At 40.9% G+C, this 23886-nt stretch overlaps 2 protein-coding genes across 2 annotated transcripts; one reads left to right on the top strand and one right to left on the bottom strand.

Annotated features, from left to right (window-relative positions):
- Positions 1-184: 184 nt before the first annotated feature.
- Positions 185-12631, bottom strand: fhip2b (FHF complex subunit HOOK interacting protein 2B). Its single transcript, XM_020640796.3, has 18 exons — positions 12442-12631; positions 10327-10405; positions 10148-10233; positions 9488-9571; positions 9236-9340; positions 7964-8083; positions 7670-7861; positions 7020-7219; positions 6069-6180; positions 5025-5101; positions 4753-4909; positions 4478-4647; positions 4022-4162; positions 3273-3363; positions 3053-3193; positions 2783-2923; positions 2496-2596; positions 185-2387 (listed from the first exon to the last, which is right to left on the bottom strand). Exons 1-18 carry the CDS (start codon positions 12490-12492, stop codon positions 2285-2287), a joined length of 2151 nt encoding a protein of 716 aa, XP_020496452.1. The 5' UTR covers positions 12493-12631; the 3' UTR covers positions 185-2284.
- Positions 12632-13791: 1160 nt separating this feature from the next.
- On the top strand, positions 13792-23814 carry LOC109989127 (gelsolin-like). The gene is made up of 19 exons (XM_065966520.1): positions 13792-13931; positions 15656-15855; positions 16336-16490; positions 16823-16984; positions 17884-17943; positions 18053-18142; positions 18495-18584; positions 19588-19720; positions 20059-20147; positions 20279-20407; positions 20489-20575; positions 20732-20865; positions 21203-21293; positions 21401-21571; positions 21784-21958; positions 22076-22206; positions 22802-22879; positions 22959-23019; positions 23573-23814. Exons 2-19 carry the CDS (start codon positions 15663-15665, stop codon positions 23734-23736), a joined length of 2193 nt encoding a protein of 730 aa, XP_065822592.1. The 5' UTR covers positions 13792-13931; positions 15656-15662; the 3' UTR covers positions 23737-23814.
- The last annotated feature ends 72 nt before the right edge of the window (positions 23815-23886 follow it).

Genomic DNA, 23886 nt, shown 5'->3' with positions numbered 1-23886 from the left:
AGTTATAAATAACTGAGACTACAGTTTGATTTATCCCACAAAAAAAATTAAAAAAAATAAAATAAAGAGACAAGCATTTTTCTGTTCTTGTTTTCATTTACTCTGCAGCTGATGCACACTATTTCAGCAGTAAATACATTAAGATATATTTTTACAGTAAAACTCCAACATGTAGATAACTAAATGGTTTAAACATAATATTTTATTTGTCAGCGTTTCTGCAGAGCTTCATTGGAATTACAGTGTATCTGGTTAAAATGAACATTACAAAATTGATATCTGTAATCGCTTGTTCAGTAAAGTTTAAAGCTTCTGTGAGGAATTTTAAAACTGGTTATGAAACAGGCTGAAATTAATGCTGATACCTCTTTATGACCTACAATAACAAAAGAAACAATCAGCACAAGGATTTACTTTATAGTTATATATGTAATGCATGGACACTTTGCTGCAGGGTAGGTGTCAGACAAAGTGATAAACTGCACACTGCAGAAACAGACTTTTTTTTAAATATACCCAGCCAAGATGATTGATGAGTGAAACATATTGACTGTTAAAAACAAGCAGAGAAAGATAATTATGTAAAAAAATATATATATATACTAAATCAGCAAAAAGACAATTTGTACCCCATGGTCAATAGCAGTCGCTACAGTTGACGCAAAGCCAGAGTTCCTCACAGGAGCTTTAAAAGCTGAAAACAAACAGACTGAGTGTTATCACATTCAACCTTTGCCTTCCTCTATCCACACATACCCAGAGAGGTGTTTGACATGAAAAAGTATAATTTATTGAGTTCCAATGGTTCTGGTTTTAGTTTATCACATGGACAAATCAAACTGTATTGATGACAGAACTCTCCTCCTTGAATCGGTTTTAAATAATAACTCAAACAAACAAACAAAAAAAAGAGAAAATAAAACACATCACAGCAACAGTTCGCTGCTGTTACATGTTAAGAAACTTCTTTAAATGATCACATTAAAAAACATGAGCAAACAATTCAGTTCATTTTCTAACTGAAGGGTTCAATCAGTAGAATAACACAGATTCTCAGTCCACCTTTCCTTTAAAGTCAATATATTGTAGTTTGTATTCAAACTCAAAATCCATCAAATTAAAGGTTACACATTCAAAGCATTTTGGCACATAACGTATCAGCACTTCAGCAGGCTGATAACAGTTAGACTCACATTATAAATACATTATTTATATATATTCTCAGTTTATTCAGACTCATTCAGCCTGAACCTCCTCACGATGTTAGAGACTAAATACATTTCTGAGATGTTTTTTCAAAGTTAACAGAGATCACAAATGTTTGTTTGGGTTTTTATTTGATGGAATACACAGAAGGAGCTCTATTTCTTTTGATTTCATAACCTTAATTAAATACTATTTTTGGTATATAAATATTTTTTAAGGTCAGACTATTAGGCACTCTGAACTACACTTTGTCACTTACCTGTACAGAGGCAGCAACACAGATGAAGGTGACTTCACAAAGAACAGCGTTTTGAAGGGAGCTTCACAAGGCATTAATGAGTTATATCCATTAAAGCAAACTTAATGAGATCATCTTTATGATTTATATTCTTCTCTTCCCATCTGGGATAAAACTGTAAAACAAAATGAGTTGTAACGGACATTTAGTCCTGACTGCAAAGAGGAGGATTAGGCAGTCACATTATCATAGACAGTGAGGGTCATGAGACACATAAAGGGGCTCTGGCTTTAACATAGGGTTCAGTATAAGATCTCCTGCCTATGAATTTATACCTGAATCAGAATAATAATTAGGTCTCAATCAAAAGCCTTTATTAAAAAAAATTCTACTTTTGTCACTTTTCCTGATTGACTTTTTTTTTAAAAACCATAAATAACTAAAAACTGCACTTGCAGGCTCTTACTGAGACACTACTCAGAATAAAGTTCATAAAGGCCGAGACAATGACAAGTTCAGGGTTGCCTCGTTAATGCTGCAGCTCAAAAAGGCTTCAATCAGGTTCTCTGTCCACATCAAAAAGTTAAAGTCAGGTCAAGCATCTGAAGATGATCAAAAGGTTTTGGGTTTCCTGGTGAATCAGCAGACCCTTTCAATCTCAGTCCATTCAGCTGTACCTATTCCAGTAAGTAATGCTGTACCTTTTTCAGCTGACTGCTACATGTTTTCAGGGTTTGGATCGGATATTTTCCTGTGTAGTTTCCTACGTAGAACCAGGGGTACCTGTAAACATGCATGTGTTCAAGGTGTGCAAGGTGTGTCAGTTCTGGTCCAGCGGAGTCACTGCTGCTCCAGAGGCACTTTGACAAAAGTGATAGCTGCAAGCTCCTTACAGAACTCCTCAAGCACAATGATTCCTTTGAGCAGGGTCAGGTGCTCCAGTCTGAGAACACAAACACAGGTAAAAAAAAGGCAACACTGCTGAACAAAAAGCATATTGAAAATAGGATTACACAGAACCCATGCAAAGGCCTGCAAAGCAGGTAGTTACCCAGTGTTGTGGTCCAGTCCCAGCAGGTGCCTCCTGGCATTCAACAGTCTGTCTGTCAGGTTTGAAACCTGCTGGATCCTCTGCATCAACTCTCCCATCAACTGAGACACAGACAGACGGGCCGTCAGATTAATAGCTCAGACAAGTAATTAGAATAATTTAATAGTAACAACAGGTCAGAGGTCTTAGGATATATATCTTTTTTTTTTTAAAGACACAGATAGTATATAGTAGACTGCTCTGACCCGAAACAGTGAACAACCTACATGTCTTTCCCAATATCTTACCCTGATAAGAACAGAGAAGAGTGACCTAGAGTTATGAGACAGGTGTATGTAGGGGTCGAGCAGGTACTCATGCAGCAGTGGGTGGTTGAAGGCTGACAGTCTGGACAGAACTGCAGTCAGCTGCAGGTTCAACTCGTAAGGCTGAAAACACAAAGACACCATCAAGACCACCAAAGATACAGCTGAGACAGGTGCACAGGTGAGTCACTGAGGGATCACTCAGGACAGACAGACAGACAGACAGACAGACAGACAGGCAGGTGCTTATACCTGCTCCAGGACGCGGCCCAGTCGGTCAAAGAGAACTCTGAGCAGATGCCCTTCAAAGAAATTGTCCATTTCACCTGAGGAGGAGGGAGGAAGACTGAGCGGCCAATCCCATGACTGAGAAAGAGACTGACATTCTGTCACCTGAAGGAGGGGAACAAGAAGGCCAGCATTAGGACTCTGCTGGGTCTATCTTTGTGTCTAATGTGTGCGTGTATCTTACCAGTGTGTGAGCGTCATGGACATAACATTCATATCCTCCTTCGTGTAGCAGCTGAGCTGATCGGACCTGTACAGGGACTAAACACAGGAAACTACACACACACACACACACACACACACACACACACACACACACACACACACACACACACACACACACACACACACACACACACACACACACACACACACACACACACACACACACACACACACACACACACACACACACAATACATTATTTCAGGGGACATTACATTTGCTACAATATTTTCCTGAAACCTTAAACCTAGTTTAAAAAAAAATGGGACCCTGCCCACCCCCACTCAGTTTGTAGTCACACTCAAATGGTATTAAATACAACAGCAAGTTTTAGGACAAACTCCCCTCTCTACAGCAGAATCAAGAAATTCTTGTTACTATGGTTTCATGTCACACTACTAATAATAGGCTAGATAAGTGGTACTGAGGCTGACTCTTTAAAATCACACCACATTAAGAAAAAAACGTACTCCCAAGCCTCTTTGGTCGATTGAGTGAAAATGATTTCTTAAACTGACATTATAGAAACCTGGTGAGCTAGAACACACAACCCATCTGCTGTTTAAGGTAGCTGCTAATGTTTGGGCTCATACAGTCAGCCGTGAAATATTTTCAAACAACAAGCCTAATCAGTTTTAAAGTAGACTTTAGGAAGGGGTCACGGATGTGGATGGGTTCAGACAGATGTGTGTGTTTGTGTTGTGTTACCTGTTGACGATGTCAGCAGCTGATCCCAGTCCAGTGGGAGAAGGAGGAGCAGAGGAAGTTGAGGGGGAGAAAGGAGGAGGGAGCAGCTGACTGTCTGAAGACATCAAGCTGTCGGAAAAGAATGGGTCCTCCTCCAGATCGCTGACAACACACAAACTTTATTCACTTCACTTTCATAATATTAAAAATCATGGTATTGTGTTTTTTCTCTAATTTGGAGATGGTTATCCGTATTTAAAAAAAAAAAAAAACAGCATATGAAATTCGTAAGCTTGTCTTGTCTTGCAGACACACCTGACAAAACATGATTTCAGACTTTTTACAAACCCTGTCATGATGTGCTTACTTTGGTCTCCTTTAGAACAGTATATTTCTATAGATTCAATAAGATATCCAGCATGATGTCATGTTGTGATGTAGTTTCCTATACTTCAGTGTCATAGTATAAAGACTCACTCGCTATCATCGTTGGTCTCGTTGCTCTCAGGTGGTCTGTCTTCCACACCTGTAGTAGGTATAGAAAGGTAACTGCGACTCTGCAGGAAATTCAACACCAGAATGTCCAAAATGTCCACGTGAGGCTTCTGTAGTAACTCCTCCATCAGACAAAGTGACGCCATGCTGATCTGAGGACAGAGACACACACTCAGACTGCTTTGTGCTTTTGTTCTCACAGACAGGTGACCTACAGAGTAGTTTGTCCCCGTGGGGCTCCTTGTAGCTGGACTCACCTGGTCTGAGATGTGGTCGCAGCGATGCAGCAGCAGCTGAGTCAGAGTGTGTGTCTTCAGCAGGAAGTGGACCAGCTGATCCAACAGAGAGGAGGACTGGACCAGTCTAACGACGGCACAGAGCAGGGAGGTGGAGACCAGAACCACCTGCTCACACCTGGACCAAACAAGCACACTTGAGCATCAGAGACAACACAGCCTCCAAATTCTCTCATTCTGTCAACTCCTCCTTCCCCTCCTAATAAAAAACATATTGTGATTTGTAGACTCACGTGTGCTGCAGTTGAGGTTGAACCAACTCCAATAACCAGAGCTGATGAACACACTGAGATAGCTTCAATGCTAACACCTGCAAAAACACACATATACACAGCCAAGTGTTAGAGTAGAGAGACACATTTTTAACTCTGAGTGTGTGTGCACACCAGTCCAGGGTGTACCACGCCTCTCGCCCAATGACAGCTGCGATCCCGATCCCGAATGGAATAAGCCGTATAGATAAAATAGGGTTGGATGGAGTGTGTTTACATGTGTATGCGTATCATGGCTGTAATGTGGACAGTGGAGGATCCTGTTATAGTATTGTTCATGTCAACATCTTTTCATGCCTTCAGAGACTTTGATCATCTCAAGTACTGCTTTGCAATCAATTCAACAACATATGTCTATTACTGATGCGATGATGGTCAATAAACAAACATGAAGTTTAGTAGTATTAAAGTATGCATGAAAAAATTTGAATTATATGTTAAATATCAAAGATTTAAAAATGTGTGGTCTCACTTGGGGTGGTGGGGTATTATTGTGTTCTGTATTAAAATTTTCAATAAAGAGTATTAAAAAAAAATAAAAGTGTGGTCAGAGTCGTTCTGAACTGTAACAGTCATTGTCATTAGTGATTTTAATCACAATTTGTGGAATATTTTGATTTGTATTTGGCACAGGTTATGTATTGTCAATTGTACAAAATAAAATATCATTAAATATCGTTCAAAGTATAAAGCACATATTTATTTATACTGTGTCAGCACCCTAAACAAAATCCATGCTCACAGTGTTGTTAACAGATATAAGAGTCATATTAATTCTATTTCATTCCATTTATTTTATTATCTGACCACAGGGGGGCGTCATACTATCTCAGTATTTCAGTAACATGGAAATATAACTGACCTATGATTGCAGTGTGTGGAGTACTGGTCTACTTCAAGTGAGAGAAAGCTTTGGGTTTGTGCTTGTGAGCAGCAGTACAATCTAAAGCACTAAGCAGTATTATCAGCAGTATAATCTCACACTGTGTGAAGGTGTGTGTTCACCTGAGGAGCTTCTCTCATTAGCTGATCCAGGAAGTCCAACCAGGAGAAGAAGTTAGTCATGTGGTCAGAAGCAGGAGATGCTGATTTGGGATCAGAGCTTGAGAACTGAGAACTGAACACAGAGACGTTTATTACTGTACGACTGCCACACTACAGTAGAATGGCTTTTTGTATCTGAAAGATTAGAGAGGAGAAATGTAAATTTAAGATGTCAGTAGTGACCTAGGATGTGTCACTTTTTTCTAGCTATCGCTCTGAGAGCTCAACACATTGCAAACATTTAACATAAAGATAGAGACAAAATAACAAATACAGAACTACAGTGCTAATACACGACAAGGACAGAGGAAGTGTTTGTAGAGGAAACTAATTTGGCACGCAGTTTGTGACATTTCAAATGACTGAAGCCCTGTTTGAGCATCATCTACTTTTATTTCACAACATTATGAACACTGTATGAGATGACAATGAAATAAATTAAGACGTTGAAGGTTTTGGAGTATCTTAAAGTAACATTTCAAAACAACAAAAAGGAAGGAAAATTAGATAATAAGAGCTAATAGCACAGTGACCTACAATAACAGCTGCCCTGTGGCTTTATGAAGTTGGACTGACCATGCTCACATTAACTTTGTTCCCAACTTTGTACATTCTAACCATAGAAATGCTCTCATAATGATAAACAGCATAGGGCCATATGTCTGTATACTAACAGGGCCTTTATTTATACAATGAGTGAATGATGTTGTATTTCAATTCAATTTACAGGCACTGATGTAAAAGAGACAATATTGCCAAAGTTAAAAGTGATAATCAGATAAAAGGAAAATAAAAAGGAAAGGAAAAACAAAAAAGGGAGATGATCTTAGTGAGATGATGATATATTTGTTTATATTTGGGTGTGTGGGTTGCTTGCTTAGTGTATGTGTTCAGTGTGTGTTGATCGTGTACCTCCATGCTGTTCGAGGCCAGCTCCGCACCTCTCCAGGATCCAGACCCTCCAAAGGGAGTAGGGAATAAAGCTCCTGAAGCCTGCCTGCCAGCAGCTCTCCCAGCTGGGTCTGATCACACAGAATCTCCCCTGAAGATCCAGACTGCAGGCTGCACAGCAGCAGCAGACTCTCATGGGCTTTCAGACACACAGAAGCCCTCTGAGGAGACATGAAAGGCAACATGATTAAAACCTGACATCAACATGAAGGCACCATTTGCATTCGAGATAGATCTACATAGATTTTGCATACGTTTGTTGCATACTGTTCCTATTGATATATATATATATACATATTTTTTTTTTTTTAAAAGATAATTTAAGTGTTTTTTCTTATTTTACAAAGACAATTACACACAAAGCTGTCAGGTGTTCAATCTAGGTGAGTGGTTCACATAATACATCAGACATCAGATATATATAACTGTTCACATCAAATTTAGAGATTTGAGATAAGATTATAAGATTTATAAGATTTTTTTAAATGTTTTTCTTTTGAAGATTTATATTCAACAACTACTGATTGATTATTTGTTAAAGATGGGAACAATCTGTGAGACAGTAATGCAGTGAGCTGTACTGGTTAGTCATAGTTAACTAGTTGACCTGCCTGACTTTTTGTAAGATGCATTAAAGCTGTCAGCAGACCAAACTCTGCTTGGACGACGTTGAAGCTGGATGAATCTGATTGGCTGGAGGAGGTGAGTTGTTTTGATTCTGTTGTGTCATTGGAGGCTTGTATGCAGGGCTTTGATTGGTCGGAGGCTGGTGCGTCTACTGCTGGTTTCACAGAGACACAAAGCTGCACACAAGAGGGAAAGTTTACAACAGAAAAGTTACAGAAACACTTCATGTTAGATCACATTTCATAATAAAGTTTCAGATTTGTTCTTAAAGCTTTTACCTCTAAAACATATCTGAGTGTTTGTGGATCCTGTTTGACTCTGGAACAGATGACTAATAAGAACTGAGCCTCCTCCTTCTCAGTGTTGGAACCAGGAAGAGCACAGAGACGGATCAACTTCTGAGGAGGGAGCAGAGTTAATATTGATAATAACCTTTAAATATATATATATATATATATATATATATATATATATATATATATAAAGCACTTTTCTCAACAATGTTACAAAGCACGTCTCAAACAGATTAAAATATATTTAAAGGGCTATATGTAACATTAAAAAATACTGCGTTTTGTTAGGTTAGATAGGTTGTTAATTTCTATTCTGAAACTTTTAGATAGCACGTGGATCATCTCCTTTACTTGTATGTTTAAAAGTAGCATTATTAAACCGAAACTCTTACAAGCAAATGAGAGAGACATCTGTGGTAGAGCCACATAGATAGAAAGTGAGTGGAGCGAGTGTTGTTTTACAGCTGTTACCCTCAAAAGAACTTATAAACACATCCACACCCCCACACAAATTTGCAGGAGGGAGCTGGATTATTTTCAAATGCAGCCCAAACCATGCTTAATCCTTCTTTGTGTTTGTGCTTCTGTTTATCTTACAGCTACGTCACAGTTATAAGAACCAGGCTTCCCAACCTTGGGGTCCTGAACCTACGAGAGGTTGCATGGAAATCTAATTTATTGATCAATACAAATATGTTGTATATTACATTATATTGAACACAGGCTACTGTGGGCCATAGTCAATGCCAAAACAAGGAACTTGCAGAGTTGCTGTCTGTCTATGAACCATTGTGCTGAAATATCATCCCAGCCTTTCTTCCTCTGTCCACAATAATATATACAAAAAAGCCTCAATGTGGTCTAAATGAATGTTTACTTGCAACCCAGTAGAACATGATTGAAAACAAATGTATTTTAGTAAAATGCAGTAAGTTTTGTGAAGTCATACTGCAGTGGGGTCACTAGCCAAAAAAGGTTGGGAACCCCTGTATTAGAGAGTTCAAATTCACAGGTTGGCAAATACTGGCATTTGTCTAGTCCATTTGACAAATCATAAAGATACACTTTACCTTGATGACTGTTGCAGACAGGCAGACAGACAGACAGACAGACAGACAACCCCCCCACCACCAAAGACACGCACACAATCTGAACCAAACAGTTGTGAAAGCTTGTCTGACACTGACAATCTCCCACTGTATGTACCCAGTGTGAAAGACAATTCAGGAAAATGCCAGGACTGTGTGAAAAGTTTACCTGAACAGGTCTGTAGACGCTGACCAGCTCCAGCAGAGGCTTCTGCATCTGAGCCAACAACTTTGTGAAGAACACAAAGACCTGCTGGACCATACCTGGAGGATACTGAGGAGGGGCAGAATTAGAGAGGGGGAATGAGGAAGAGGAAGATAGTTAAACAAGAAGACAGAGGAGGACATCAGCAGGACATCAAACTTAAATGTTTAATAAAACAGTTACGGTATTTCTTGTTCAATCAGGGTCGACTGTTACCTGAGCCTTTCCCAGAGTGCACAAGGTCTCCAACAGTTTGTGTTGCAGCATGTACTCAATACAAGGTCCTGTCTGCTCCACACCCTGCAAATAGTACATCATAAATTAATCAATAAACAAAATACATTATAATACTGCAATCAACACATTACAATGTTTCTAAATAATGTTCGGCTCTGGGGTTAGATTTCTTTATAGGTTCAGTAGTATGTAACATGTGCATTGACTTTATCCTTTAACTAAACATTCTCATGTTTTCTCCCGGTCTATTGATTATTATTAAATAATTAGATTTTCCATTTTTCACTCTGTTGATTGATTAAAATCACACTGTTTTCTTCTGTCTGTGACATGAATTCCTCAGTGTCTGTGCTGCTGTGAATTCAGATCAATACAGTCTGATCACATCAGATCACTGACAGGAGAGACCTGTCTGTCAGTCTCTCTGAGTCACCTGTCTGTCAGTCTGGTGCAGAGTAATTGTAAGCAAATTCAGGTTTTGTTTACTGAAACTCTGTTGTTGTGATGAAGATCTACTTTATATGAAAAACAGGTTTCAAACCAGATCAGACAGAAATTTAATCCAGCTGTACAACTAACAAAGAAGTGAGCGTATACATTTGAAGTGTGTGTTTTCATGTGAGGTGAGGTGTGCGTTACCAGTTCCTTCTCCTCATACAGCAGGATGTCCAACATCTGTTTGAGGTGCCATGGGATATCTGTCTGTTTGACAGGAAGACTGTCATCTACACACACACACACAGACACACACAAAGACACACACACACAGAGTTAAGACACTTCAGATCAGGAGGTAAAAATGTACGGTGTATCCTTACCTGTTGTCATGATGTAATAATTGGTTATTGATTTCCAGTGATCAACAAAGGAATCCAACAGATCCACTGTAGGCTCCCTCTGAAATACAGACCAGTCGAGAGACAGACAAATAGTTAGCAAGACAGACAAATAAAGAAAAAGAGAGCCAGGTAATGACAATCAGACAGTTTAAAAGACAGAGAGGTAGAGATGAAGACACATTAACAGAAAGACAGACAGGTAGATGGACAGAGAGGTAGAGGGATAGAAAGACAGATAGGGATAGACAGGTAAACAGATAGACAGATGGAATATTAACTGAACAAAAAGGTAGATTTATACTGTACTGAGAGACAGACAGGACTATATCTGTCAAACTGATATAGTTGGAAGGAATCTGATACAGTTTAACGAGGAATCTCTGTCATCTAAGTTCCTCATAATTGAGACCCTTCCTGCCAGGACCTGTACTGTAGTATATCTGAACACCTGATCACATTCCTCCACGTCGACACAACCCTCCTGCAGGTAAACATGTCGCACAGTCACAACACCTGGGTGAGCTGAGGAAACTTTGGCTAAAGCTAGCTTGGCGGTCACGCTACTCTAATTACCAAATAAAAACCTAGTTGAAAGAGTTAGCATACTGTCTGTCTCTCTGCCAGGCCCGTCTGTCTCTCTGTCAGCCCGTCTGTCTCTCTGCCAGGCCCGTCTGTCTCTCTGCCAGGCCCGTCTGTCTCTCTGTAAGCCTGCCTGTCTCTCTGCCAGGCCCGTCTGTCTCTCTGCCAGGCCCGTCTGTCTCTCTGTAAGCCTGCCTGTCTCTCTGCCAGTACCGTCTGTCTCTCTGTCAGCCTGTCTGTCTCTCTGTCAGCCCGTCTGTCTCTCTGCCAGGCCCGTCTGTCTCTCTGCCAGGCCCGTCTGTCTCTCTGCCAGGCCCGTCTGTCTCTCTGTCAGCCCGTCTGTCTCTCTGCCAGCCCGTCTGTCTCTCTGCCAGGCCTGCCTGTCTCTCTGCCAGGCCTGCCTGTCTCTTTCTATCAGCCTGTCTGTCTCTCTGTCAGCCTGTCTGTCTCTCTGTCAGCCTGTCTGTCTCTCTATCAGCCTGCCTGTCTCTCTGTCAGCCTGCCTGTCTCTCTGTCAGCCTGTCTGTCTCTCTCTATCAGCCTGTCTGTCTCTCTGTCAGCATGTCTGTCTCTCTGTCAGCCTGTCTGTCTCTCTATCAGCCTGCCTGTCTCTCTGTCAGCCTGTCCGTCTCTCTGTCAGCCTGCCTGTCTCTCTGTCAGCCTGCCTGTCTCTCTGTCAGCCTGTCCGTCTCTCTGTCAGCCTGCCTGTCTCTCTGTCAGCCTGCCTGTCTCTCTCTATCAGCCTGTCTGTCTCTCTGTCAGCCTGTCTGTCTCTCTGTCAGCCTGTCCGTCTCTCTGTCAGCCTGTCCGTCTCTCTGTCAGCCTGTCCGTCTCTCTGTCAGCCTGTCTGTCTCTCTCTATCAGCCTGTCTGTCTCTCTGTCAGCCTGTCTGTCTCTCTGTCAGCCTGCCTGTCTCTCTGTCAGCCTGTCTGTCTCTCTGTCAGCCTGCCTGTCTCTCTGTCAGCCTGTCTGTCTCTCTCTATCAGCCTGTCTGTCTCTCTGTCAGCCTGTCTGTCTCTCTGTCAGCCTGCCTGTCTCTCTGTCAGCCTGCCTGTCTCTCTGTCAGCCTGTCTGTCTCTCTCTATCAGCCTGCCTGTCTCTCTGTCAGCCTGTCTGTCTCTCTATCAGCCTGTCTGTCTCTCTCTATCAGCCTGTCCGTCTCTCTGTCAGCCTGTCTGTGTCTCTCTGTCAGCCTGCCTGTCTCTCTGTCAGCCTGCCTGTCTCTCTGTCAGCCTGTCTGTCTCTCTGTCAGCCTGCCTGTCTCTCTGTCAGCCTGTCTGTCTCTCTGTCAGCCTGTCTGTCTCTCTCTATCAGCCTGCCTGTCTCTCTGTCAGCCTGTCTGTCTCTCTATCAGCCTGTCTGTCTCTCTCTGTCAGCCTGTCTGTCTCTCTGTCAGCCTGTCTGTCTCTCTGTCAGCCTGTCTGTCCTCTGCCTTCACTGTCTAACTTTGTTGAACTTTGTTTTTTGAGCTAACTGAAGCTAAATGTTGCTAACGTGAACTTGCTGCTGACTTACCGTTTCCAGCGCGTGTAACAGCATACTGGTTAGTTTATTAAAAGTCTCCATTCTCCCACTAACACCACCGACACCGTCCGTTCACCCGGTAAACCACGTTATTCACCGGTGAATATGTAGCAACATGTTTACAACCGAATTAACAGCTGACAGGCTCTGTGTCAGACTTTCACAAAACATGAACATCCGGAGTAGTTTCAAAATAACACGTCTGTCATTGGATTACAGAACATCCGGTTGGGTATTTCAAATTAAGAGCTTCGTTAATGACATTTGGGGTTTCTCTGCAGGCTGTGACGGATTCCTCTGGTTGACCAATAACGCCACTGTCCTCAATGAGACGTGCGTTTAAACTTGGAAATAACACAAACAAATAGCCTACTTTGTTGACATAAAGGGAAATATGTATGCTCTCAATTCTCTGCAAATACTGTCTCAATTCTCAATTCCCCCCAGTTAACTTCATCATTAATTTTGTACTGTATGTACCCCCTGTTTTTATTTTATTTATTTTATTTTATTTTATTTATTTATTTATTTATTTTATTTATTTTATTTATTTTATTTATTTTATTTATTTTATTTATTTTATTTATTTTATTTATTTTTTTATTTTTTTATTTATTTATTTATTTATTTTTTTATCTATTCTGTTTAATGTGTATTTTTGAGCTTTCTTGTCTGTGCTGCTCATATTCATAGTTGAAGTGCGCATGTATGTCAAGTGAAGCGTGTGTCAAAGTTTGTTCACAGTGTGTTTATTCCTCTGTATATATTTCGGTCTAGTTTTGGGTACGCACGCCAGGATCGTTGTGCAAACTGACTCTGCTAACAAACTTCTCCTTTACTCAATAACACCCATTCACCTGCAGCTTATTTCAACTTTTCTCTTATCGTTTTGCTTTTGAAGGTCATAAAGAGACATCGTATCAATTTAAGTCTATCTCATGAACGCAGTATAGGTTATAGGCTACCAACTAAAAACTCATCACAGGATTTTTAAGCAGCAAATTTGGTTCACAATATGCTATTTAGCCTTGGTTCCAGCTTCTTCAAAGTGGGATTTGATAATATATATATTTGAAATCGCATTGCTGTTTTGTTTGATTGTTTTGTGGCTCTTGTTTATGTCATATTTTGTGTTTGCATTTAATTTTTATTTGTCAGATTTGACTCTGACTGGCACCCCAAATTAAAACCTTGTCAAACCTGGCTACAAGGTTTAACCCCTGAACATGAGCTGCTCCGGAGCAGGGCCTCTGGTCTTGAGTTTCAAATGTGGTTCGGGCTTTCTATGTAGCCTATTCCTACTAGCTGGGTGTGGCAGCTGGTAAATTGGTGGTAGAGGAGGAGGACCTTTTTTGACAGGTTAAAGTTACCTGTAGCACCTCCCCCACAGCCCCTCCCTACATTGTCAGCGTCTCAGGTGGAACTCAGCTTTCGGCTGCTACACTTTCCATCCAGCAGCTTCCAACAAACAATCACTGACGGTGAGTTTTGCTTTACCTCTTCATTATTTCTCTGACTCCTCCAGCTTATCAAAACAGTAACAATGCTACCTGTAAACCGTCAACAACAACACCTACAACGTTATTTCCTCATTTCCTTATCCTGTAATTCATCGCTATAATGCGCAGACAAGTTTCTTTAGTTTGTTTTACTTTAACTTAAAAGATGGTAACTCGTTTTGTGGTTTTTACTTGTTAAATGGTGAATTTGTCATGTAAATCAATCATTATATATTCTCCAATCCACAAAAAATGCCTGAAACTATTTGCCTATCTGTGCAACTGGGAGTCACTTCCTATTTATCTCAGATGCAGCAAATGTGTTTTGTACTTGTAATAAGATTAGTCAGTCCATTTATCCCTGTGGTCCTATAACTGATAGACATTACCCTGTGCACAAGAGAAGATATTTATTCTGTCACAAAAAAATAAAATAGTCTACTTCCAATATATCAGAGTAAGAAAAGACATTTTCTTTCTCAAGCTGCATATTATGGAACCAATTTAGAGAAGAAACTAAACTTGATTGTAATCTGAAGTAACATAACACTGATATGTTTCTGCCAACATAAATGTTTAGCTCTTTCCTCTGCATATGACATCATGAGGCGTGTTTGGACTGCTGGAACTTTTCCATAGAAAGGAACTGGTCGAAACCACACCTTTAAAATTGATTCTGCGCTGCAGGAACTATGACCTATTTTAGTTCCTAGAACCCTTTTTAGAGGAACCTTTTAAGCTCCTACTTTAGGTACTGTACTCTCCAGCACCATGAATGCTGAAAGAAAGAAGTCCTCTGGTTTGTGGTTCTCAGGGAACTCCCTATTGAATAGTTCCTCTTCAAAAAGTCCTTAGAATTAGAAGTCCTCAAACACCTACAATGTTCATGAGTATTGTCTGCCAACTTCCATGGATAGCTCCACCCACAAACATTTGCATTTTATCCAAGAAATTTTGCTGGTCACTGTTAAATTGGAACGATACAGAGAAGAACATACCAGCCTGGCTACCTCCACAGACCGGCATATTCATCTCTGTATCGTTCCAATTCACTGAGCTTGTGAATAATAGTAATATTATTATAATTATTATCTATTATTAGTCTATTGTTAAAAGTACAGAGTGTGTCTGCCTCCCGGACTCTGACTGGTAAATCAATACATTTAAAAAAAGCATCTTTTAGGTAGTGGTGATGTACTGTTGTTCTTTCAGGCCTGTCTGTCTCTCTTTCAGCCTGTCCATCCTCATGTCAGCCTGTACTATATGTCTCTGTCAGCCTGTCTGTGTCCCTGTCAGCATAATTGTCTCACTCTATCAAACTGTCTCTCAAAGCCTGTTTCACTTTTAACGCATCTTTACAATGACAATAATAAGAACAATGATAATGACAATAATAATGATAAATACATACATTTAAAAAAATATAATTTAATGTGTTTTTGAGGTAGTGGTGATGTACTCTTGTGGCTAAAATATAACAACAAACATTTTGAAACCTTTTCCACACATGACAAAACCTATGGACAAGCACACCATGGCATCATGATTGTGGGAAGCCAAAATTGTTATTGAAATTAAAACTCCATTAATTTTTGTGAAATATTTGTGTATTATCACACACCATAACACAATATAAACATCAGGGTCTACAACAAAAGCCTTCATTTTATTTATTAAGGTGTTCTGTGTCTCTGCCCCCCTTCCAGTGACATCATGGTGTACCACCCAGAGTTTGAGCATGCAGGTCAGAAGGCGGGACTTCAGGTGTGGCGGGTGGAGAAAATGGAGCTTGTTCCTGTTACTGAGAATCTCCATGGAGGGTTTTTCACCGGAGATGCTTACCTTGTTCTTCATACTATTAAGAACCGCAACGGAGCCATGCAGTACGATCTGCACTATTGGCAAGGTATTGCAGTACTTGCAATGTTACTGCAAAACTTAATGAACAATTTCTTCAATGCATTATACAGTATTACTACAAAATTCATGGACACCTTCTGTAAAACATCATACAGCACTACAAATATACCTGCAGTAAAACCTGCACTTCTGTCCAGGCACAACAATACATGTACTGTTACTGCAATGTATAATGTATTAAATATACAAGAATACATGATTAATAATGACTAATGAAAATAATTCTTTGCTCACTCTTTTTTTTAGTGTATTATTTCATTATGAATGTAGTCTTGATCCTCCCAACCAGAAGTGGCCTTAGAGTTGAACCCTGAGGGACACCAACAGTCAGATACACTCTTTGAATTGGTTGCTTTGACTTGACAACAAATTATTACTTAAAGTCTTAGTAGTTTTAGATGTTAGTAGGAGCCTCTTTTGCTGATGGTGATGTAACCGTGGTTATGTTCTCTGTTTGGTCTCTCAGGCTCAGAGTGCTCACAGGATGAGAGTGGCGCAGCAGTCATCTTTACAGTGCAGATGGATGACTATCTACATGGGTTGCCAATCCAGTATCGCGAAGTTCAGGGCCATGAGTCCAGTACCTTCACCGGGTACTTCAAGAAAGGACTCAAGTACATGGTAACAACAGGAGCTCATTGCTTGTGCATCACATAATTCTTTACTTGTATTTGAATTAGTGCTCTTGTGTGTTTTTGTCTTTTATGTGTCATCATGTTAATATCTATTTTAATAAGAACTATAACTTTACTTTCTGAAAATTTTTGGAAACATAAATTCATAATGAGATATTATAAACAGGATTAGCAGTACTGACATTGCTACTGATCCAAAAGAAAAAAAGACACAAATTATTCATAGTTAACTGAAAGACCCTCTCTGTACGAAGAGTCACCACTTTGATTCAAGTTCAGTGAATTCTTCCCTTGAGGACAACACCTTCTCTCTCACAGAAAGGGGGCGTGGCATCAGGGTTCAACCATGTGGTGACCAATGACGTGGAAGTTCAGAGGCTGCTGCAAGTAAAAGGTCGACGCGTCGTCAGAGCAACAGAGGTTCCTGTGACCTGGGACAGTTTCAACAAGGGAGACAGTTTTATACTGGACCTGGGAGAGGTGAGGCAGGGGAAGGGGTGAAGCAGAAAGAGATGGGACAGGTGGACTGGGTGAAACAGGCCAAAATAGATAGACAGAGAGACGAGACAGGTAAAAGAGTGAGGAGGTGGAAAGGTGAGACCAGAAAAGAGATAAACAGATGAGGAGGTATGACTCGCAGACAAAAAGGCATGTAGGGCAGGATTGAGAGCTAGAGGAGAGGAAGTTGGCAGACAATACTCTGCCATGAACATTGTAGGTGTTTGAGGACTAAACAATTATTTTTGAAGAGGAACTATTCAATAGAGACTTCCCTGAGAACCACAAACCAGAGGAATTCTTTCTGCATTCATGGTGCTGGAGAGTATAGTACCTAAAGAGGTCAGGTAAGACAATCAGGAGGGGCAAGCCGACAGAAAGAATGGCTTAAGCGGTTAGGCAGTGAAATAGGAGATGGATAGAAGAGATCAGAATAGAGAGAGAGAATGGGAGGTAAGACTTGCTGAGAGAGACAGACAGAAAGGTAAGACTGGCAGAAAAAATGGGTGAAAAGATGAAACAAGCAGGATGGGCAGTATGGTGAGACAGTCAGTCAGAGGTGAGTGAGTGCTGCAGACAGGAAGGTGAAACAGGTAAATAGATGAGACAGGGAGAAAGAGACAGGCAGACATGTGAGACATGCTGTGAGTGAGAAACAAAAAGAGACATCTGGTCATGTTGGACAGTTTTGAGACATAATGGTAAGACAGGCAGACAGGGGGACATACTAAAAGAAAGACAGGGAGAGAGGTAGAACTGCAGTGTGAAACAGAGAGAAAAGTCAGATGAGGTGGTGCAGGCAGAATATAGACAGAATATATGCAAATATAGAGAAAGACAGGAAGAGAGAGCTGTACTGTTACCTGTTTCTCTCCCTACAGGAAATCATCCAGTGGTCGGGTTCCCATAGCAACCGCTTTGAAAAACTGAAGGCCACAATGGTGAGTGCTGACAGTACTTGATCACACCATTAGTATTCTGTGACATCAACTTGTATCATTACATAATTGATTTATTAATTGATTAATTAATTAATTGTTTGAATGACAGGTGTCTAAAGGTATCCGTGACGATGAGCGGTGTGGCAGAGCAAAACTGATTGTTTGTGACGATGGTTCGGAGCCAGAAAGGATGCTGGAGGTGATGACACCAGCTAAGCATTTCACATGAGGGAATACTATAGCAATACCACAACTAATATTATACATAATATTAATTATGTGCCAAATATTGTAGTTAACTGTTTTTTGGGCGAGGACTCACTTCTGTGCTTTGCCATTGTTAATAGTTTGACTAGCAACTTGAGAAGTACTAAGACTGTTGAAGAGCAGATTTGTAGTTGCACTGCAGATTTCTAGCTTCAGATTTTTGTTTATACGGATAAAAAAAAAAGGCTAAATGGTCATCAGGTGACTGACAGTGGGTTAACGGATAGCATTACAGGCAGTGTGTTCTGCCTTTCAACCTGTTGAAATCCGACCTCTTTGTTCAGATCCTTGGGGAGAAACCGGAGCTTCCTGAAGCTCACAGTGATGATACCAAAATGGATTCTGCTAACAGGAAACTGGCAAAACTTTACAAGGTAACTTGGATATTTTCATTTAGTCTGCACACTGTAACTGTCACAGTTTTATACGGTTGGTCACTTTTTTCATTGCCAAAAAAAAGGACAATATATTGTATTTGCAACTCAGTGCCACAGCAGTGTGGGTATGGTGTGTGGATGTAGTCCATACGCAAGAAATGTTCATTTGATATGTAGTATTACTAAAACTGAAAGTTTTATTCATTCTTAACTTCGGACCCCTTATTGACCTCTGACAGTCCAAAAGAACTGGTTTAATCAAAAAGAGAGGCATGACTATCTAAGTTCTATTTTTTATGGATATGTCTTACGGCCTTGACAGCTTAAATGTGTTTTTTTTGTCACAAAATATGCATCGATATACATTGCACCTTTTGCTTGTGTGGCCTTCTTGTGCGTCTCTGTAGCAACATGCTGTGTTAGGCTGACCTCCGTCTCCTATTGAAAATTCCCGCACATCTTATTGCACATCTTCTTTCCTCCCATTGTTTTATCAATATTTTTTCACGCCTGTTTGCCACAAAGCAAATGAACAACACCATCCATAAACTAAAATGAATTTCAGTGCTTTTGATGCTATATATCTGATGCATGGGCGAGGGGCTGTGATTGGATGACAGGTGACACATGGTGGACATGATGTGCATGACGGGCTATTGGCTGTGTCTGATAATCTGATCCACGATCAGAACAGTGTGGTCTAGTGATTAAATAGAAGTGATTTGAATACAGGACAAGGAGCATCCCGTTAGGGACACATCAATTTAGCTGGAGCTACAGGATATACTGGCTAATATGGGACGGTTGGCAACACTACTGATTCTCGTCTGTTGCATGCCAATTAAAGGGAGTAATGATGCCAGTTCAAAGTATCTTGGGAAAGACTTTCACTCCCAGAGTTTCCCAGTGTTTAACTATTAGTTTGTCTGTCTGTCTGTCTGTCTGTCTGTGCCTGTCTGTCTGTCTATCTGTCCGTGCCTGTCTGTCTACCTGTTGCCAGGTGTCCAATGCAGATGGAGACATTGAGGTTACCTTGACAGCAGAGGAAAATCCATTTCCTCAGTCTACACTGCAGTCCTGCGAGTGTTACATCCTGGACAATGGAGCAAATGGACAAATCTTTGTCTGGAAAGGTTCACATTTTTCTGTTTATGATAACAGTGGTCTGAAACCAGTTTAGTCTAATTCTTAAACAATTTAGGCTGTTTTGGATCCAAATAGACTTGTCTGAAGCCACATTTGACTGATCTTTAACTAGTTGCACTGGTCTTATTCCAAACAGATTGGTCTGGGGCCAGCTCAGACTGATTAAAAAACAAACTGTTCTTAGAAATAGCTCTGAGAAGTAGTCTTTAATCTGATTGGTTAATGAGAAAAAACACACAAGTAGCTGATCACCTGCATTCAAGATATTGATCAGGCTGTCTCTATCTGCTAATTTGGTTTGTGGTGTACATCTCTGTGTGTGTAGGAAAGGATGCAAACAATGAGGAGCGTCATGCTGTTCTGAAGAGCTCAGAGCAGTTCATTCACAAGATGAACTACCCGGCACACACGCAGGTAAACATATACACATATTGGTCAATACTGATACAAAGTTAATTATCCACTGAAGTGCAAACCTGAAAAAATATGTGACTAAAGATGACAGATCAAAGCATCTTAACTTCCTAACATGATCACCCCCTCAGGTTCAGGTCCTTCCTGAGCATGGAGAGACTCCGCTCTTCAAACAGTTCTTTAAAGACTGGAGGGACTCTGATGACACTGTCGGCATGGGAACGGCCTATGTAGCTAATCAGATTGCAAATATAGAGAAGGTAAACCAGGTTCAAAATTAAGTTAAGGACCTGTTCAGAGAACTGCTCTGCCTCCTTAAACTAACTCTTCTAACTGTACAGGTTCAATTTGATGTGTCAAAGCTCCACGATTCAGATGCAATGTCAGCACAGTATGGGATGGTTGACCAAGGAGATGGGGAGAAAAAGGTAATGACTGGTCTCTGTTTGTCTAACCTATCACAACCCCATCTGAACAAATAGCACTGAACTACTACAGTCCATTTAAGTGGGAAGATGTATTTTCACTAAAATTTCATTTGAAATGTACTCTATGTTGGTATCTCTTTCTGCCTGTCTCTGTAGATCTGGCGTATTGAAGGATCTGACAAAGTTCCTGTTGATTCATCAGTCCTTGGACAGTTCTATGGAGGAGACAGTTACATCATCCTGTATGAGTACCATCACAACCACAGAAAGGGTCACATCATCTACATATGGTGAGATTTCCCATAGACAAGGTATTCTTATCTACATAAAGTGAGGTGTCCCACAGACATGGCCATATCGACTCCCTATGCTAAATGTTCAATGCAACATGTTCCAAAGAGCATTGGGGTCAAAAACGTATTTTATATGTAGTTACAAAGAACGTTGTCAGTTGTTTTTGAACAAGTCATTCATAAATAATGAGCTTGTATGCATGGATTCCCACCTGGGTCTATTTTTATTTTTCCAAGGTATGTCTGTACAGGTGCATCTCCCCCAACTATTACTGACAGAGAAGAACTTACTTTCAAGGCAAAATCTATGGGTTTCTCTTTCTCTCTCTCTCAGGCAGGGGGCAGAGTCTAGCCAGGATGAGATTGGAGCATCAGCCATCTTGGCTGTCCAGCTGGATGATGAACTAGGAGGAAGTGCTGTTCAGGTACAGCTAGCTAGGAACATGAACCCAGTCTTCTTAAAACACCTAGACACTGGATTGATTTCCTTTCAGAAGGGATGCTTTGCACTCACCAGTCTGTCTGTCTGCAGGTGAATGTGGGTCAGGGAAAAGAGCCTGACCACCTCATGAGCCTGTTTGGGGGCCAACCAATGGTGGTGTACAAAGGTGGGACTTCCAGAGAGGGCGGCCAATCAGTGGAGGCAGATACACGCCTTTTCCAGGTTCGCTCCAATCCTGCAGGCCACACCAGAGCTGTGGAGGTGAGACTGAAGACCAGAGTCATACAGAGACTGAGTTGTGTCAGGACCAGACTGCAGGATATTTAAGTCGTATGAGTAAATGTGATCTCTTTGCCTATTGTAGTTCCTATACACCACGTCTGGTACATCATGTTGTTATCAGACTGATATGGGCTGATTACTACATTAATTTAATCTGTTCCCTGGCTCATTCGTTCCTCTTTTCTCCTCAGGTGGAACCGGCTGCTTCTTGTCTTAACTCCAGTGATGTCTTCCTCCTGGTCTCCTCCTCTGGATGTTGGATGTGGACAGGGAGGAGCAGCAGCTGTGTTGAGGCACAGGGGGCTGAGAAACTGGCTGGAATTCTGCAAGTTACCCCCAACCAGTTGAAGGAGGGGGATGAGGAAGGTAAAGGGTTGGTCTCCAGTTTTGTTTGGTCTGTTTGGTCTATGGTGACCGAAAAAATGTTTGTTGAATTCCAAAGAACCTGATCTGATGTCTGTATTTTTGTGTTTATGTTAACAGATGCATTCTGGGATGCGTTGGGGGGGAAGGAAGACTATTGTCGTACAACAAGACTGTTGTCATGCAAGAATAACTTTGAAGCTCATCCTCCTCGCCTGTTTGCGTGCTCCAACAAGACTGGAAATTTCCTGGTCAGTGTATCAGCGTCCAACACTCTAATGACAGTTTCTGCATTTATGTCAATGCTATTTAAAGTATTAAAAGATGAGTGGTCAAGAACGTATTGGCCAGCATTAAAGAGTATGATGCAGATTCACTGTAGTTGGTAGGATGTTTCCAGAGTTTGCATAGGTATCACTTGGTTTTTGGTAGAGCCAAATCCCAAATAGAGGTGGTTTAGGGAACAGGGTTAGGGTTTATTTCTTAAACAGTCAAGAAGGCTTCAGTTGATAAAGACAATTCTTAATCTGCCATCAGTTAATAATAAAGTGGGCATGTTTAGTACAAATGTTAAGTGTTGGCTTATACCCATTTCATACCAGATGCATTATGATGAACCATAAGTAACGTGAATATGATTATGGAACTAGCTAGCATCATGAGACAACTTAGCCTGTGCCTAATGAAAATCAAAAGTTGCTAAGAGATTTGAGGCTGAGTTGGGTATACACATCTATGAGGTGGTTGCTCTGGGTTTACTTTGTGTTTTGGTATTGAAGGTGTTTGCTAGAAGTTCATTGGAAGGAGGAAGGAAGGAAGTAAATATATATGTGTCTGTGTGTTCAGATGGAGGAGGTTCCAGGTGAGCTGACACAGGATGACCTCGCTACTGATGATGTCATGATATTGGATACCTGGGACCAGGTGAGTCTCCAGCCACTGCTGAGGTAAAATCTCCCTTTCCTGTCATCGGTGTGTCCTAACATCCAGTGTCCTCCTGCAGGTGTTTGTTTGGATCGGAGATGATGCCAGGCAGGAGGAGAGGACGGAGGCAGCAGCCTCAGGTGAAACATACAGGGAGTCAGTTTGAAATATGATGTTGATGTTGGTCTAACAAACTCAGAGGTTGAGAAAAACATCATGGGTGCAATGGGATAGGTCCACTCAATCTTGTCAGTTTGTTTTGGTGCTTACTCATGGTACTGCAACTTATAGTATATATTTTCCCCCATTGTTCTGCATTATCAGATACATGTCTGTCAAGGTTTTCTTATAGTTCACAAGTTTGATATTTACAGAGCTTTCAAGTATGGGGACTGAAATGGATTAGCCAAGATGAATAACATATGCAGAAAGTTTACCTTGAAGCAATGACATTTTTCATCCCACAAGCTCTCGGATTATACATCCAGTAAGAAACTGTAGAGGGAAAAACATGAAAATGCATGAAATGCACCGGGTATTCTTAGGACAAAACATGTTAGTCTAAAAATAAGTTCAGAGAGATCTGACAGGATCAATTGTTACATTTTACACTGAATCAGGAAATAATACAAGACAGACTAGATTCAAGATGCTAGCAGATAACACAGATGCTTTGTTTATGTTTGTTTGCAGCTGTCAAGTACATTGAGAGTGACCCCGCCGACAGAGACCCCCGTACTCCCACAGTGATGGTGAAACAGGGTTTTGAACCGCCCACTTTCACCGGCTGGTTCCTTGGCTGGAACCATGAATACTGGACAGACGACCTGCTGGAGCGATTCACCAAGGGCCTGTGATAGAGTGACATCACTTCTCTGAGTTTGACTGCTGTGCTCTTATTAATAATAAACAAAGCTTGTCAGTTTGCCCCAAAACATGACTGTCTCTCTGTCTGTCTTACCCTCAGTGGATGTGAAATGAGACTCTCCATTGGTTAGCTGATGCAG

This window comes from Labrus bergylta, chromosome 2 (assembly GCF_963930695.1).
Source record: "Labrus bergylta chromosome 2, fLabBer1.1, whole genome shotgun sequence".
NCBI classification, from domain to species: Eukaryota; Metazoa; Chordata; class Actinopteri; order Labriformes; family Labridae; genus Labrus; species Labrus bergylta.
This window is presented reverse-complemented; position numbering and strand designations above follow the sequence as displayed.

Excerpts from the sequence above, each read along its gene's own strand:
- fhip2b (XM_020640796.3), bottom strand. The coding sequence starts at position 12,492 with ATGGAGACTTTTAATAAACTAACCAGTATGCTGTTACACGCGCTGGAA. Across the intron at positions 9,341-9,487 it reads GCACTCTGGGAAAGGCTCAG|TATCCTCCAGGTATGGTCCA; the intron begins GTAACAGTCGAC and ends GCCCCTCCTCAG. Across the intron at positions 3,364-4,021 it reads GCTGCTGACATCGTCAACAG|TTTCCTGTGTTTAGTCCCTG; the intron begins GTAACACAACAC and ends GTGTGTGTGTAG.
- LOC109989127 (XM_065966520.1), top strand. The coding sequence starts at position 15,663 with ATGGTGTACCACCCAGAGTTTGAGCATGCAGGTCAGAAGGCGGGACTT. Across the intron at positions 18,585-19,587 it reads AACTGGCAAAACTTTACAAG|GTGTCCAATGCAGATGGAGA; the intron begins GTAACTTGGATA and ends ACCTGTTGCCAG. Across the intron at positions 23,020-23,572 it reads GACGGAGGCAGCAGCCTCAG|CTGTCAAGTACATTGAGAGT; the intron begins GTGAAACATACA and ends GTTTGTTTGCAG.